This window comes from Myotis brandtii, unplaced genomic scaffold (assembly GCF_000412655.1).
Source record: "Myotis brandtii unplaced genomic scaffold, ASM41265v1 scaffold493, whole genome shotgun sequence".
Taxonomy (NCBI): domain Eukaryota; kingdom Metazoa; phylum Chordata; class Mammalia; order Chiroptera; family Vespertilionidae; genus Myotis; species Myotis brandtii.
The window spans coordinates 694,988-711,137 of NW_005368827.1; the positions used below are offsets into that span (position 1 = coordinate 694,988).

Below are 16,150 nucleotides of genomic sequence, written 5' to 3' on the forward strand. Positions count from 1 at the left end.
GTTTTAATATTGCTAATCGCCCTTTCTTTATAATAGAAGTGTCAGAGATGAAATAAAATTAGTAAAATGTATATGAAAGTAGTAAATTGATGAATAAATAAACAACATGATATAAAAACAACAAAGACATATAAAAATAACAAAAATGATATAAAAACAACACTGATGAAAACAATGATTGATAAATTGATTAATAAATAAACAACATGATATAACAACAACAAAGACATGATATAAAAACAACAAAAACATGATATAAAAACATTGATAAAAATAATGACTGATAAATTGATTGAACTTATTCTGATATCTCCCTGTACACCACATTAAGAGTAAAAACACTTTCAGAGTGCTTGACTAATTTGCCTTGTGATGAAGTATTTACAACTTTAACTTTAACAGCACAGACTCTTCAAACTCGAGAGAAAGCAACATATAACTGACCACGTCTGAAAACGGGTTCAGGTGGGAATATTCCTACTCTGTCTAGAGTTTGCTCTTGTGATTTATTAATAGTCATCGCAAATGCTGGCATCACGGGAAACAGCTTCAGAGGTACGTTGTGCCAACAGTTGGTCTTCAGATACATTCTGGCATCGCGTGTGATTGGCGCCAGTGAGAGCTTTATATGTATTGCGCATGTGCGAGTCAACGTTTATTTTTAAATTGCCAGTGTGCGTCATATGTACCGGCTGGTCAGACGGTCGGATGCTCGGAGGGACATATGGTCGGTCATTTAGTCTTTTACATATAGATTATACATGGTGACTATATCCACAATGTTCAATTTGTAAAGTATTTATAATACAGATAAAAGAAGCCCCCAAAATAATAGAGTAAGATTATGCAACAAATGGGATCATATTAAAGATGTCTGGTCCTTGAGGACTTCCATCAGGAAGGTAAATGAATAATGAGAGAGAGTTGGAGGAGATTTTTGCAAAGTCTAATGTTGACAAGGTATTACTACCTAAAATATATTAGGAATTCTCTATCTCAAAAAAGTCAGAAACCCAATAGAAAATAGTCAGACTTTAATGCAGAGGCAATTTTCAGAATGCAGAACCTGATTGACTTGAAAGAGATAAAGTGATGCTCAACTGGAATACTAATCAGAGGAATAAAAATAAATGCAACACTGAAGTAATGCTCTATCGACTTGCCAAACTGAGAGGTATATGAAGCTGTGTGCTGATAAGATTATGGTGAGACAGAGCTCTTCTGCATCGCAGAAAGAATGTGAACATATGCACTCATTCAGGAAAAAGTCTGGCAGCAGCACTCAATGGATTTATAAATGTGTGTTCCTTCTACCCTGCAATTCTTTACTCCTGGGGATATGCACTGGAAAGAATTCCTAACAGGTTAGTAAGGAGCCATATATGTGGTTTACTGCAATGTTGTTTGTGATCAAATGAGTTAGGGACAATTTAGATGCTCACTCTGGTATTTGTACACAATGGCAAAATGGGCAGCAGTTGGAAACAATGAACTCATTTTAAATGTATGGATATAGATAAATATCAAAACAATAACATTAAATTAAACTAGTAGGAAACAAAATGAGGTTTATAAGACAAAAAGGCTTATGTAATTAAGAACACATTCACATACACACAACTACACACTACTTTCTAGAAAACCACACATATAGCCAATTGAATGTATGGAGAGTGAGTTTGATGAACACACATTTTACAAGGGATTGAAGTGAGGATTGAAGACTGAGAATAAAGTAAAACTAGCAATGGGCCCTCCCCAGATAATGTTAATACAAGACCACACACTGAAGAGTACAATCAACTCAATTCTGTGCACCTGAAGTTAAAAAACAAAACAAACAAAACTAAAATTTATATAACTTTAAATGAAAAAAGCTGAAAGAATTCATAACAGCATGCAAACTGACTAAAATAACAATTAGAGTACAAATTAATGTTTATGTGAATTTAAACTAGAATACAGGCATGGGATGCAAACTGATTAAAGTGATAACAAATAAAACAAACACAAAATGGTATGTAAACTGATTGAAACTACCTAAAACTGATTCCCTCTGAATCAGCTAAGGAAAGAGATCTGTTTCACTTCTCTGCTTTTTCTTGAAACCACCTTTAAAGAAAGAAATTCACAGGAATAGTTTATGGATGTGTTTTGTTGTTTTTTTCTGCCAAGGGCCATTTGGATATTTATAATATCACTAGAGGCCTGGTGCACGAAATTCATGCATGGGGGGTGGGGGAGCTCTCAGCCCGGCCTGCACCCTCTTGCAATCGGGACCCCTAGGGGGATATACAATTGCCAGTTTAGGCCCGATCCCAGTGGCAGTTGGACATCCCTCTTGCAATCCAGGACTGCTGGCTCCTAACCGCTCGCTTGCCTGCCTGCTTGATCGCCCCTAACCACTCTACCTGCCTGCCTCATTGCCATAACCACTTGCCTGCCTGCCTGATTGCCCCTAATCACTCTGCCTGCCTGCCTGATCACACCTAACCACTTGCCTGCCTGCCTGATTGCCCCTAATCACTCTGCCTGCCTGCCTGATCACACCTAACCACTTGCCTGCCTGCCTGATTGCCCCTAATCACTCTGCCTGCCTGCCTGATCACACCTAACCACTTGCCTGCCTGCCTGATTGCCCCTAATCACTCTGCCTGCCTGCCTGATCACACCTAACCACTTGCCTGCCTGCCTGATTGCCCCTAATCACTCTGCCTGCCTGCCTGATCACACCTAACCACTCCTGCCTGACTGATCGCCCCTGACCCCTCTACCTGCCTGCCTGACCACCCCTAACCATTCGTCTGCCTGCCTGATTTCCCCTAACTGCTCACCTGCCTGCCTGATTGCCCCTAACAGACTCTGCCTCAGCCCCCGCCATGGCAGCTTCTTCTGGAATGATGTCTGGAAGGTCGTTTGGTTGTCTGGTCTAATTAGCATATTACGCTTTTATTATTATAGATTTTCGGGCCATACAAAATAGTCAAATTAAAAATTAGCCTCCTGACCGGTTTGGCTCAGTGGATAGAGTGTCGGCCTGTGGACTCAAGGGTCCCAGGTTCGATTCCGGTCAGGGGCATGTACCTTGGTTGCGGGCACATCCCCAGTGGGGAGTGTGCAGGAGGCAGCTGATCGATGTTTCTCTCTCATCGATGTTTCTAACTCTCTATCCCTCTCCCTTCCTCTCTGTAAAAAAACAATAAAATATATTTTAAAAAAAAATGTTCATCTGTGAGATTCCGGTTACTGCCACAGTGCCTATCTCCCTCAGCTCTTACACCCACCTCCCAGGGCAGAGACCAACCATCATCCAGAACCGCTGGAAAGCTGGCTGAATGGAAGTCCTACAACTAGAGAAGAAGAAAGCACACTGAGATTGGTAAGAGGTGTGGACGCGTGGAGGGGGCTGGTCCAGCACCCACGTGTGCTGCTATTTTAATCTAGAGGGAGATCATCCCTGTGGAGGCTGCCCGGAGGAGTAAGGGGTCCCAGCCCCACACCAGACGCACAGCCCAGGGTCCCAGAGCTGGGAAAAGAAATCCCTATGGGCAGTAAGATCTACCGGCTGTAAAAATCAGTGTAGATTGGGGCTGAGTGACACACAGGCTGCTGGAGACCCAGCTGCTCCTCTTAAAAGGCCAGAACTACGAACTGAATTTACAAGCTCCCACTTCCTCTGAGCTCCAGTGCCGGGCGAGGCTCTGGGGGATCCAGACACATATGACTGTCTGGCATTGGAGCAGAAACTCTGGGGTGGCTTTCTTCCAGATGGAGGTGCTCTCAGTGGTCATTGTTCTCGTACTGAGACCTCCTTGGTTGCAGAGCTGACTGGCAGCCATTTCCATTTGCTCTGCCCTGGTGATTGCCTGAGACCCTGCCCCACCCAATTTACAAGCCCACCCAAGCTGTGGGCAAAGGCTTTTGCATATGAATGGCCTGTCCTTTCTCAGGCTAAAAACTTGTCAACAAGCTGCACCTGGGTCAGGGAGCACCAAACGTATCAATAAAAGGCCCAAGGCCCAGCACCAACACCAGCCTGCCTTGCTTCACAGCTGACTCTTGTCTGGGCACTTCAAAACCCGATACAAAGAGGAGGAATCTGCAGATCTCTCTGTAGCTCCTGCTGGGTGGCCCCAGGCAGTGGCTGACTTTGCATCTCCCTGGAGAGCCAAGAGCCAGTGTACCCAGTGGTCAGTGTGAGACCATACCAGATTAAAACTCTTTATATCTATAACTGACACACTCAAGAGGCAGACTTAGTGAGCACCAAACCCCACTGAAGCAAGTCCTGTTCCATAAGGGTGTCTCCTGCACAGCAGCTCTCTCACGGTAGTCGCAGTTGGTCTCCACAGCCAATTGACCTGGAGGTCAATTCCTCCCAGTGACACCAACAGCAATCAAGGCTCAACTACAACAAGAATGTGCACACAGCCCACAAAGGGGTGCACCTAGAGTGTCCAACTCAGGATACTGGGGAGGCTGAGCCACTGGGCCCTATAGGAAACCTACTACACAAGGCCACTCTATTAACTCAAGGAGACTTAGCAGCTCTACCCAATACATAGAAACACGCACAGGGAAGCAGCCAAAATGTTGAGACAAAGAAACATGTCACAAATGAAAGAAATGGAAGAAAGCAAACTACTGGATACAGAGTTCAAAACCACAGTTATAAGGTTACTCAAGAATCTTCTAAAAACCTCCAAGGCACTTACTGAGACTTTCAAGGATCTTAGTGAGGATGCCAAAAAAAATGGAAAAGGACCAGTCAGATATAAAGCATACACTGACTGAAATAAAGAATAATATAGAGGAATTCAACAGTAGACTAGAGGATCCCGAGAATCAAATCAATAATTTGAAATATGAGGAAGCAAAAAACACCCAACCAGAAGAGCAAAAAGAAAAAAGAATCTAAAAATATGAAGATAGTGTAAGGAGCCTCTGAGACAACTTCAAGCATATCAACATCAGAATTATGGGAGTGTCGGAAGAAGAGGCCAAGGGCAAAAGACAAAGAGAGAAGCTTAAAAGCAGCAGAGAAAAGCAATTAGTTACCTACAAGGGTGTGCCCATATGACTGTCAGCTGATTTCTCAACAGAAATTATCCAAGCCAGAAGGGAGTGGCAATTAACATTCAAAGTGATGCATAGCAAGAACCTACAACCACTACAACCAAGATTACTCTACTTAGCAAAGCTATCATTTAGAATGGAAGGTCAGATAAAGAGCTAAAGGAGTTCATCACCACCAAACCAGTATTGTATGAAATGCTGAGGGGTATTCTTTAAGAAGAGGAAGAAGAAGAAAAAGCTAAAGATAAAAAATATGAACAACAAAGTGGCAACAAATACATGTCTATCAACAACTGAATCTAAAAAAATCAAATGAATAAAAACTCTGATGAACAGAATAAACTGGTGAATGGAATAGAATGAGGGGCATGGAAATGGGACAGATGATTCTCAGAGGGAAAAGTGTGTGGGGGTGCAGGGAAGAGATTAGACAAAGATCTTATATGCATTTATGCATTACCTATGGACACAGACAATAGGGTGGCGAGGGCCTGGGGTGGGGTGGGAACCGGGTAGAGGGGAGCTATTGGGGGGGAAAAGAGAGACCACTGTAATAATCTCAACAATAAATATTAATTTAAAAATAGCCTGCTATATTTGGTTAAATATTTAATTAACTCACCCCTAATGCCTCCGCAGGGACAGATCATATGCGGGCCTTATACAGCTAGAGGGCTGGACGTTCCCCACCCCTGGTTTATGAGCAAGGACACTATATGCCCTGTCTCTCAATTTGAGTACTTTCTACATACCTTTGTAGCTTGCATATCACCAAGCACAACATGGGCCTGAACTGCATGGGTCCACACATAGGAGGAATTTTTTCAATAAACAAAATTGGCCCTTCCTATCTGCTGGTTTTGCCCTAGAACAGCGGTTCTCAACCTGTGGGTCGCGACCCCTTTGGGGGTCGAACAACCCTTTCACAGGAGTCGCTTAAGACCATCGGAAAACACATATATAATTACATATTGTTTTTGTGATTAATCACTATGCTTTAATTATGTTCAATTTGTAACAATGAAAATACATCCTGCATATCAGATATTTACATTACAACTCATAACAGTAGCAAAATTACAGTTATGAAGTAGCAGCGAAAATAATTTTATGGTTGGGGGTCACCACAACATGAGGAACTGTATTAAAGGGTCGCGGCATTAGGAAGGTTGAGAACCACTGTCCTAGAAGATTCAACCAAGGGGATGGAAAGCACTATTTTTGCATTCCCAAATGCAGATTCCCCACTGCGGATTCCCAACAGTGAAACAAAAATACTGTTTTCAATTTCAGGTTGATTGAATTCACCAAAGTGAAGGGCCACTTTAAGAAACAACATGATAGGCAGATTTTCAACTACGTGGGGGATAGGCACCCCTAACCTTCCAAGTTGTTCAAGAGTCAACTGTGATAGAACCTATATGAAAAATAGAAAAAAATCTAAAATGGAGGTAATTATTTCTAAATATTCCACACATACACAATATTCTAGTGTCTTTCTCTACCCTCCTATTAACTTTTTTCCTTCAAGGTTTTTTCTGTTGTTGACTGAGGAATGCTTATTACCTTTTCTAATTTCTCTCACCTATTGTGTTCATCTCACCACCAATTGCAACTTTCAACTTTTTATCTGGTAAATGATTTCATTTTCCTTTTGTTTTTCTCAAATTATTTTTATTTGGGTAACAAATGTATGTCAGATCCTCATTTGATGAAAAACACAGCAACAACAACTATGCTTGCAATGTATTATTGGAAAATTTTATTTAATGCAATACAAGTCCATTCACCCCTTAATCTGTTAATATGAGAAATCAAACCCATTATCTTATTTCTTTGCATTTTTTAAAGATTTCAAGTCCTAAGAAGACAAGAGCACTTTATTTATGTACTAGGGGCCAGGTGCATGAATTCATGCACGGGTGGGGTCCCTCAGCCTGGCCTGTGCCCTCTCTCAATCCAGGACCCCTCGAGGGATGTTGGACTGCCGGCCTGTGGGGATCAGGCCAAAACCGGCAGTCCAACATCCCCCGAGGGATGTAGCAGTGCCGAAGCAGCAGGCGGCCAGGGAGGAACCCTAGCCGGGGCTGGGCACCCCTCCACTCCCGCTCCCCGCCACCCACCGCCTGCCACCACTGCAGCTGTGCTTGTCAGCCATGAGCCCGGCTTCTGGCTGAGTGGTGCTCCTGCTGTGGGAGCACACTGACCACCAGGGGGCAGCTCCTGCATTGAGCGTCTGCCCCTGGGTGGTCAGTGCATGTCAGAGCGACCAGTTGTTCTGGCCAACTGGTTGTAACGGTCACTTAGGCTTTTATATATAGAGATTCTGTGCAACAATATAGAACATAGGACTTTCATTGGAAACCTATAACTATAGTGAAAATAACGATCATAGTAATAGAGTGTATTCTAGTCATGAAAATAGGGCCTTACTTTCAAACAACAGGGATGGCACAAGTAGAGGAGATGGGGAATTATCACAGTCATATAAAAGTGAATTAAATAACTTTTATTACCTTAGTTTCTTTCCTCCATCGGCAATTTTAGCTTTTTGAAGATAACCTTCTTTTTCAACCATCTGCAAGAAGAATGCATATGTTAAAACTGTGACAAACTCCCATGCATTATTAGTTTAAATGAACCTATGCTTTCCAAAAGTCATTGTAGTGATAGAAGTTTCCAGTCATAGAACTTCATTAATAATGCATATATAGCTTATGGGAAGTGCCTGCAAGATGATAGTCATTACAAGCCCTTAAATATCCAAAAGAAAGATTACAAAGAGTAATGTGAATGATTTGTTACATGGTGATACACCTTTACTTGCTTTTCCTTCTGGGCATTGAAGTAACTTGCTTGCAAAATTGATTAACAACAGTAAAACAAAGACAAATTTGATGCTCTCCTTAATTTTACTGATCATGCTTGGAAAAGTTCTTTTGTTTTTTATTCCTCACCCCCACTTCCTCATGAACCTGCTGAGGCCAGGGATCTAGAAAAATTCAATGGAGCCAGGTAACTGAGTCATGTGAACCATGGAAGGACATTTAAAACAGTGACATTGCATGTATTTTGTTGTTACCAAGATATGCTGTGTAACACCATCCCACTAACTTCTTCTATAATGTGGGTTTGTTTCCTTTCCTGTTTGTATGTATTTGGCTCTCATTACTTGTACATCAGCAAGATTCTTAAAGGAGATTCACTAATTTTTTATAACACCACAGAAGTTTTGTGGAGTTCTAGGGTAATAAATGCATCATGCAAATTGTGATCTAGTGACTCCCAGAAAAGTCTATAATAAGTGTTTTAGTTTCAACCAATATGTATTTTTTTAATATTGGTATTGATTTCAGAGAGGAAGGGAGAGGGAGACAGAGATAGAAACATCAGTGATGAGAATCATTGATTGGCTGCCTCCTGCACGCCCCCTACTGGGGATCAAGCCTGCAACCCGAGCATGTGCCCTTGACTGGAATCGAACCTTGGACCCTCCAGTCTGCAGGCTGACGCTCTATCCACTGAGCCAAAACAGCCAGTGCTGTTTTAGTTTCTTAACATTCTATTTCTACCTTCCCCTTGTTTCACACACCTCCATTCTATGAGCTTACCTTGTGCTCCCTCTTTTCATCTTGATGAATTTCTGACACCTTCTCTCCCATGCTATATGATAAAAGATTTAAGAAGTCACCTGCCTGCCCTACCAGCGTGGCTCAGTGGTTGAGCATTAACCTATGAACCAGGAGGTTGCTGGTTTGATTCCTGGTCAGGGCACATGCCCAGGGTTGTGAGCTTGATCCACAGTAGGGGGTGTGCAGGAGGCATCCGATCAATGATTCTCTCTCATCATTGATGTTTCTCTCTCTCCCTCCCTCTCCCTTCCTCTCGGAAATCAATAAAAATAAAAAAGAAGTCACCTGCCTAATATTGAAGGACCTCACTCAGTGACACCCTAGACGCTTTCTTCTTGCTGTAATATTCCACCTCCACCAGGCCTTCCTCTAACGAATTCCTAAACGTGTGACATCTAATTTAAAATGCGATGTGTCTGTTAGAGTTTCCCCATGATTCCTCTGCAATCTCTTTTAGGGGCCCCTGTCCTGAATCTCCATTTCCATTCTGCCATTGTCACTATCATAGCTTTTATGGGATTGTTTTTAATGGTCCACTTACTCGCTTGTGTCTGCACCTGTGCTGTGACTTTACCTTTCTGACCTGGATTCCCAGAACCTAGAGTCCTGGATGGCACCAAGAGTCACAATAATAAATACTGTTTGATCAAATGAGTGAATGAATAATGGACTGTTTAAATTTTTATTTAAATCGTTATAGGAACCTGGAAAAGCCAAGAAATTCAATCTGTATTGTGACAGATGAAAGGAAGAGATATTTGACAATGAGTTGTCCCAAACCACTGAAATTTCACCAGTTAAAGAATTGGCTGTTTACAGACCCACTCTGATCTAGGCAATATCTTTTCTCACTTGTTCATTATTACACTCCTAATACAAAGTACAGTACTTAACCTTCAAAAATATATTAGAGAAGATTTTTGAATAATGATTAAGATAATTGTGATGATTTATGATAATCATAGTAAAGAATTTTTCACATATCAACATTTCCAGAAAATGCTTTTTACTTCAGCATGCTCTCCACAGGGTAAAAGAGTCTAAGAAAGCTCTCTTGCACAATTTTTAGAATCATGATGCTCATTAGTGACTTTTTTATACTTGGATACATCTATTCATTTGCTTTCCCCACCTTTTATTCCATGTATACTGTTCCCTTTTCTTGGTGCCAAGGAATCTTATTTGTCTACCCACTAAAACCCATATAATAAGTTCAGTGTGTAACTCTGGGTAGCACTGGTTTCTACAAATGCCTGAAAGAAGGATGTTTTCAGTAGCAATTAGCATCACAGAGGAGGTCCCTTTCTTTATGAATGTATATTGAGAAATTTTGTTGTGTAACCATAGACAAAATTTGTTTTACTTAAGCTTTCGTCTGATGAAAATAAAATTTACCAAAAGCCTGAATTTATCTACCAAAAAGCCACAAAACCTCTCTACCCATCAGAAAAATTGATGCATGCTTTCTCAGCTAAGAATATACCCTTCCTTACCCCAAAAATATTCACTAAAAGGCCACTGGGTAGACCAGATAAGTGTTTTGTTGATCATTTCTCAAAAAGAGGAATGTGAAAGGCAAAAGTTAATACTCATGCAGGGGGGAAATCAACATAAGCAGGCTAAAATTATTTACCTTAAAATTCCATCTCCTTGAACACATAAGCTATGTTCTTCCAGAAACTGCTGGGCCTTTCTTTTCAAGGTACCTTAGATTAGGGCCAGGGTCTGTATATCTCATGTTAGAACTCTATACATTTGACTTAATTGCCATTAAACAGGCTGAGCCATTTCCCATGGTCTTGAGTCAATGCATTACAGTTGTCAGGTATAACCGCAAAGAGGTCCGGGAAAAAGGAAAGAGGAAGGGGTAAATGGCAATTTAGTAATATTTTCCTATATCTTCCAAAATCCAGGCTGCCTTCAGTGTAATAAGAAGAAGCTAATCATCCTTTTACTGTGTACTCTTACCTACAATACTTACTATTACTAGTGTGCACATTTTTACATATCTACAAGTATCTGCATGAATGTTTCTACATGTAGTTATATACATGTACAGACATCATGCACACATTCTCACTTCTGGAAAGTGTTCATTTATCCTCATTGTCTCTTTATATTTATCTACAGTCATTCATTCTTTCAACCAATTTTCAAGTTAAAAAAAAAAGAAAGAAAACCTTCCCCTTCAATACAGCTGCTATGTTCACCCTGTTTTGCTTTTAAGGGGAATGGATACCATAATCCCCTCCAGCCACCTCAGACACTTAGGCCAGCTTTTGCCCTGGAATAGAAAACTCCAACCAGGCTTCCAACACAGAAAGCACTGCCTTATTTTAAGTCCCATTCTGGCAAGCGAATATTTTATGAGGTAGATTTTAAATTACTTTAGTAGTCCTTGTCATCATATTTTGAAATGTCTCACTATGTTTTAGGCACCAAGAATCAATTATTCTGGGAGGCTCATAGGAGCTGGCAGAAGTATTAGGTCAAGCAAAAGATTTCCATGTATTTTGCATGTAGGTTTATACATGGTACCATACTAATTATTCTAATTATTTATTCCTAACTTATGGTCATGCCATGGTTTGAAAGGACAATGATACATAAATTACAGTTGAGTATGTTGGTCATCTAGGACTCAGGTGGTCTTATCTCTAGTAATATATAAAATTATATATAGTTTTAGGTCTAAGTTGAGGATATCATAATGCCAAGTTCTGGGCCAACTTGAAGGTCTTTAAGATAGTAACACTCCCTAAATTATGAATACTTAACAAATGTCAACCAATCTTTAGATGCTGAATCTGGCTTCTTGAGCTATTTGTCCAACGTCCCATAGAAATCCTATTTAATGCTAAGTGGCAGGAAAGATCAGCAATTTGTCTAGATTGGATGCCAGCCAGTCTTCTAGCATTGAGGACATACTCAGTAGACCAAACTCTGCTCAAATACAGATGAAAAGAATGCATGGTAGTAGGATATCCAGATAGCACCGGTTTATCAACCTTAGTTGGAGGTGAGAGACAAGGCAGGAGAGCAGAAGACGATCTCTGATTAATGTAACACTTGTGGCAGAAAGACCAGCCTACACTCATAAGTATAGACACTGCAATTTTTTATGTGAAGTCTCCACGTTGTTCTCAGATAAAGAAGTAGAATTGAAAACAATAGGTTTTCATCAGCACCAGTACACCAAAAGAGTCCTGTCAAAATACATGTTGATAAAAGGAAATGAACTGGATCTAAGGACTTTCACCGGATTTTGATGAGGAAAACTTGGCTTTCAACACCAGAACCACAAAGCCCTTACTCCTTATAACATTTACTCAGCTATTGTATTTAAGTCATTCTTCTTTTTCCCCTTTGTTCTGATTCTGTGTTCACTGGCAACACTCTGACTCCTAAATCAACTTCCTAGGTCCTTTGATGTAGAATGTGGGTGCCTAAAATAGTCAGAATATCCATTACATAAATTTATAAATCAAAATTATAGTTTATACATCAGACTTACAATTTGGTTACTAGTAGACAGTCCCTAGGGATCATTATCTCTCTAAGCCCTGATAACTTTGATAAATATAATTTTTTTAGACCCAAAAAACTGAGACAGCCCTAAACTTGTGAGGGCCATTCAAAATATTGCCACTCTGTGAATCCGTCTCTGATGGACTGCCCTGCTCCAGGAGAACTATGCCTCATCTTTCTGTAACTACAACACCAGGCTACTGTAATTGTCAAACAGATTTAGAATTTATTTTCCTATTTAATTATGAGGCACTTACTATATTTTTTCTGAACTTTTAATAGCTCTCAGTACTTTTCTGTTAATTTTGTTTGATTTTATAGTCCTAATATATAAAGAGTCAGGGGCCATCACGATCTAAACGTCCGGACGGACAATCAAACACCAGGCTAGGGTCCTGGCCGGCAAGGTGGAAGTCAGTCCTGGGTCCTGGCTGCCCACAGTGGGAGTCAGTGCTGGGTCCCAGCCCCTCATGGTACGGCAGCGGGAGGGAGCTGTGGGAACGGAGCCATGCTGCCACTGGACTAGCCTCTTGGTCCTCCCCCCGCCCGCAGGCTCTGGGGAACCAAAGCCATGCTGCGATCTAGGAATCTTGGTCCCTCCCCCCACCTGCAGGCTCCAGGGAACCGGAGCCATGCTGCGATCAGACTGGCCTCTTGGTCCCTCCCCACCGGCCCGCAGGCCCGGGGAACCAGAGCCATGCTGCGATGGGACTGGATCCTACCCAAGGGGCCCTGGATTGTGAGAGCATGCAGGCTGGGCTGAGAGACACCCCCCCTCCCCCCCAATGCATGAATTTCATGCACCAGGCCTCTAGTCTATATATATAAAAGTCTAAGTGACTGTTATGTGACTGGTAGCTCTGGATGTAACTGACCACTAGGGAGTAGATGCTCAATGCAGGAGTAGAAACCACAGGCATAGAAACATGGAACAGACTGATGAATCTCAGAGTGAAGCGGGGAGAAGGGAGGGCGAGAAAAGATTAACCCAAGATCTTATATGCATACTAGAGGCCCAGTGTATGGATTTGTGCACCGTACACCGGGCCTCTAGTATGCATATAAGAGGGTCCCTTGGCCTGGCCTGCAGAGATCGGGCTGAAACCAGCTCTCTGACATCCCCTGAGGGGTACCAGATTGTGAGAGGGCACAGGCCAGGCCAAGGGACCCCAATGGTGCACGAATCCATGCACCAAGCCTCTAGTTTCTATTATAAAACTCAGAAAGGGGACACACCTGGTTATATCATTTTACTCCTAAGTTATGCTCCTCTTTTCCTCTTAAATTCTTTTTTACTTCTCCATTACCCACAGAAATAGATATTTCTGCCTGTCTTCTTTCCATTGGCTTAATTTTTAATTTATTTTTCATTTTTTCTATTTTTAAAATAAAAATTATACTGAAGTTGTACAACATAGTGTTTTGTACAATCATACATATACATAATGAAATGATTACTATAGTCGAGCTAATTAACACATCCATCTCCTCACATAGTTACCTTTCTTACCTTTTCTTTTTTGTGTGTGGTAAGAGCACCTTAGATCTAATCTCTTAGCACATGTCTAGTATATAATACAATCTTATTAACAATAATCAGCATGCTGTATATTAGCATGCTGTATATCTCTGGAACATATTCATCCTACATAACTCCATTGGCTTTCCTTCTCATGACAATGTCTTTAGGATGTACCACTTCTCTCCTTGGAGCTCACTGTTTACATTTTTCTTCTCCATCTCCACTTATTTTTATACTGTCTCTTTTTTGCTATATCAGATCTGTTAACCTTATATGTGGACTTGCTGTAGATGCAATTCATTAGGAACAGAAATGAAAGTGAGGGGACAAATCATCTTCAAAATACAGCTTTTCTGTATGTCATATAAAGCACTAATTTTATAAAGAATTAAATGCTTAATTATAGAAATATCTTACATATAGCTTGAAATATGATGTTTTTAGAGACATGAAATCATGAAATATAATGGTTTGCCTAATGTAAATATATAATTTACTGTGCACATACTTTTAAAAAGTGGTAAGCCAAAATTCAAGTTGGATACACTGATTACATGAAAAGGAGAATATAAGAACAGCAAAGGAAAATGATTCTGGGTCATGCATGAGTGGTGCCAGGGAAGGAGCAACTAAGCATTCTCCAAGAAGTTCTTGAGAAGCTGGTCTTGATTTCAGGCCTTAGAGTTAGGCAGAGTTTGCTCACTGCAACCTATTAATAACCATCTATATACATGTTGCTCAATAGTCTCATGGATATTCTCCCTTTCTTTCTCTCACTGAGAATGAGAGAGCATGTTAGGCTTTGGGGTTCTGCTGAATGTCTTGAACCATTTTTCTAATGTTGGGTTTGGCAAAGCACATATTATGTCTTGCCAAATATTTTCCCCATCATTTTAAACCCCTGTGTATTTCAAAGGAAATTTTACCCACATGTCCTGATTTATTTACCCCTAAATCATCAAAATGTCATTTTGAAAAAGCTAGTATTTAATGTCTAAAAACCCCCATAGCCTTTTCCCTAAGACTTTCATCTTGTAACCAGTGTGTTTTGTTTGGTCAGACCAAAAAATCCAGGTTCTGTTTGGGAAACAGGCTCATGAAGGCACCTCTTTGTGTCTCAAAAACTTTCTTCAGTCTTCTGGAGACTTTTCCTGTATCTCACCTCTCCTTCCTCCTCTTCAGTTTCTCTTCTGTCCTGAATTATATTTCTTTGTGTCCTTGATATAACTATATTGCTATTTCTTTGCCTGCTATTGGAGCTCAGTAAGAATGGCCTTCTCTGTACTGTCTAGGCCAGTTATTAGCGTAATTCATTTTTTGTTGTAACCTAACTAGAGGCCCGGTGCATGGATTCATGCACTGGTGGGGTCCCTCAGCCTGGCCTGCGCCCTCTCGCAATCAGATCCTTCAGGGGATGTTGGAGAGTCAGTTTTAGCCCAATCTCCACAGACCAAGCCTAGCCTGTGGGGATTGGACCAAACTGGCCATCCAACATTCCCCAAGGGATGTAGTAGTGCACAAAGTGGCAGGCAGCTGGGGAGGAGCCTGAGCCCGGGCTGGGCCACTCCCATCACCCCAGCCCCACTGCGCCTGCTGCAGCTGCTGCTTGGTAGCACTGCTGTGGAGGCAGGAGAGGCTTGCACTGCTGCAGCTGCGCTTGCCAGCAGTGATCCCGGCATCTGGTGCCTGTCAGTCAGCTGAGCAGCATAACTGCCGTGGGAGTGCACTGAACACCGGAGCCAGCTCCTGCATTGAGCGTCTGCCCCCTGGTGGTCAGTGCGTGTCAGAGCGATTGGTCGACCAGTCTCTTAGGCATATCCTATCTAAGAATAGACAAACATGGTAATTGACTGTACCTTCGCTACGCCTCCCATTGGCTAATCAGCACGATATGCAAATTAACCGCCAACGAAGATGGTGGCTAATTTGCACAATGTAGGCAGGGTGGGACAGCGCGAGCCACCAGAGCGAGCCACCATCCAGGCCCCCGTGTGCGACCCCAGGCAGCATAACTGCCATGGGAGTGCACTGACCACCGGAGCCAGCTCCTGCATTGAGCGTCTGCCCCCTGGTGGTCAGTGCGTGTCAGAGCGATTGGTCGACCAGTCTCTTAGGCATATCTTATCTAAGAATAGACAAACATGGTAATTGAACGTACCTTCGCTACGCCTCCCATTGGCTAATCAGCACGATATGCAAATTAACTGCCAACGAAGATGGTGGCTAATTTGCACAGTGTAGGCAGGGCGGGACAGCGCGAGCCACCAGGGCGAGCCACCATCCAGGCCCCCGTGTGCGACCCCAGAAGCCGCCTGCCTGCCTGCCGACCGTGATCAGATCTGATCCTGGGCCGCTGGCCGGCCCCAGAAGCCCCAGAAGCCGCCTGCTGCCC

The 16,150-nt window shown here is 42.1% G+C and overlaps 1 protein-coding gene across 1 annotated transcript in view; it reads right to left on the bottom strand.

Annotated features, from left to right (window-relative positions):
* The window catches only part of ARHGAP15 (Rho GTPase activating protein 15), a 665,580-nt gene that overhangs the window by 556,666 nt on the left and 92,764 nt on the right, over positions 1 to 16,150 (bottom strand). The window contains exon 4 of the mRNA XM_014548044.1: positions 7,592 to 7,654. Within this exon, the coding sequence (XP_014403530.1) occupies positions 7,592 to 7,654 (63 nt within the window). The remainder of the gene's footprint in view (positions 1 to 7,591; positions 7,655 to 16,150) is intronic.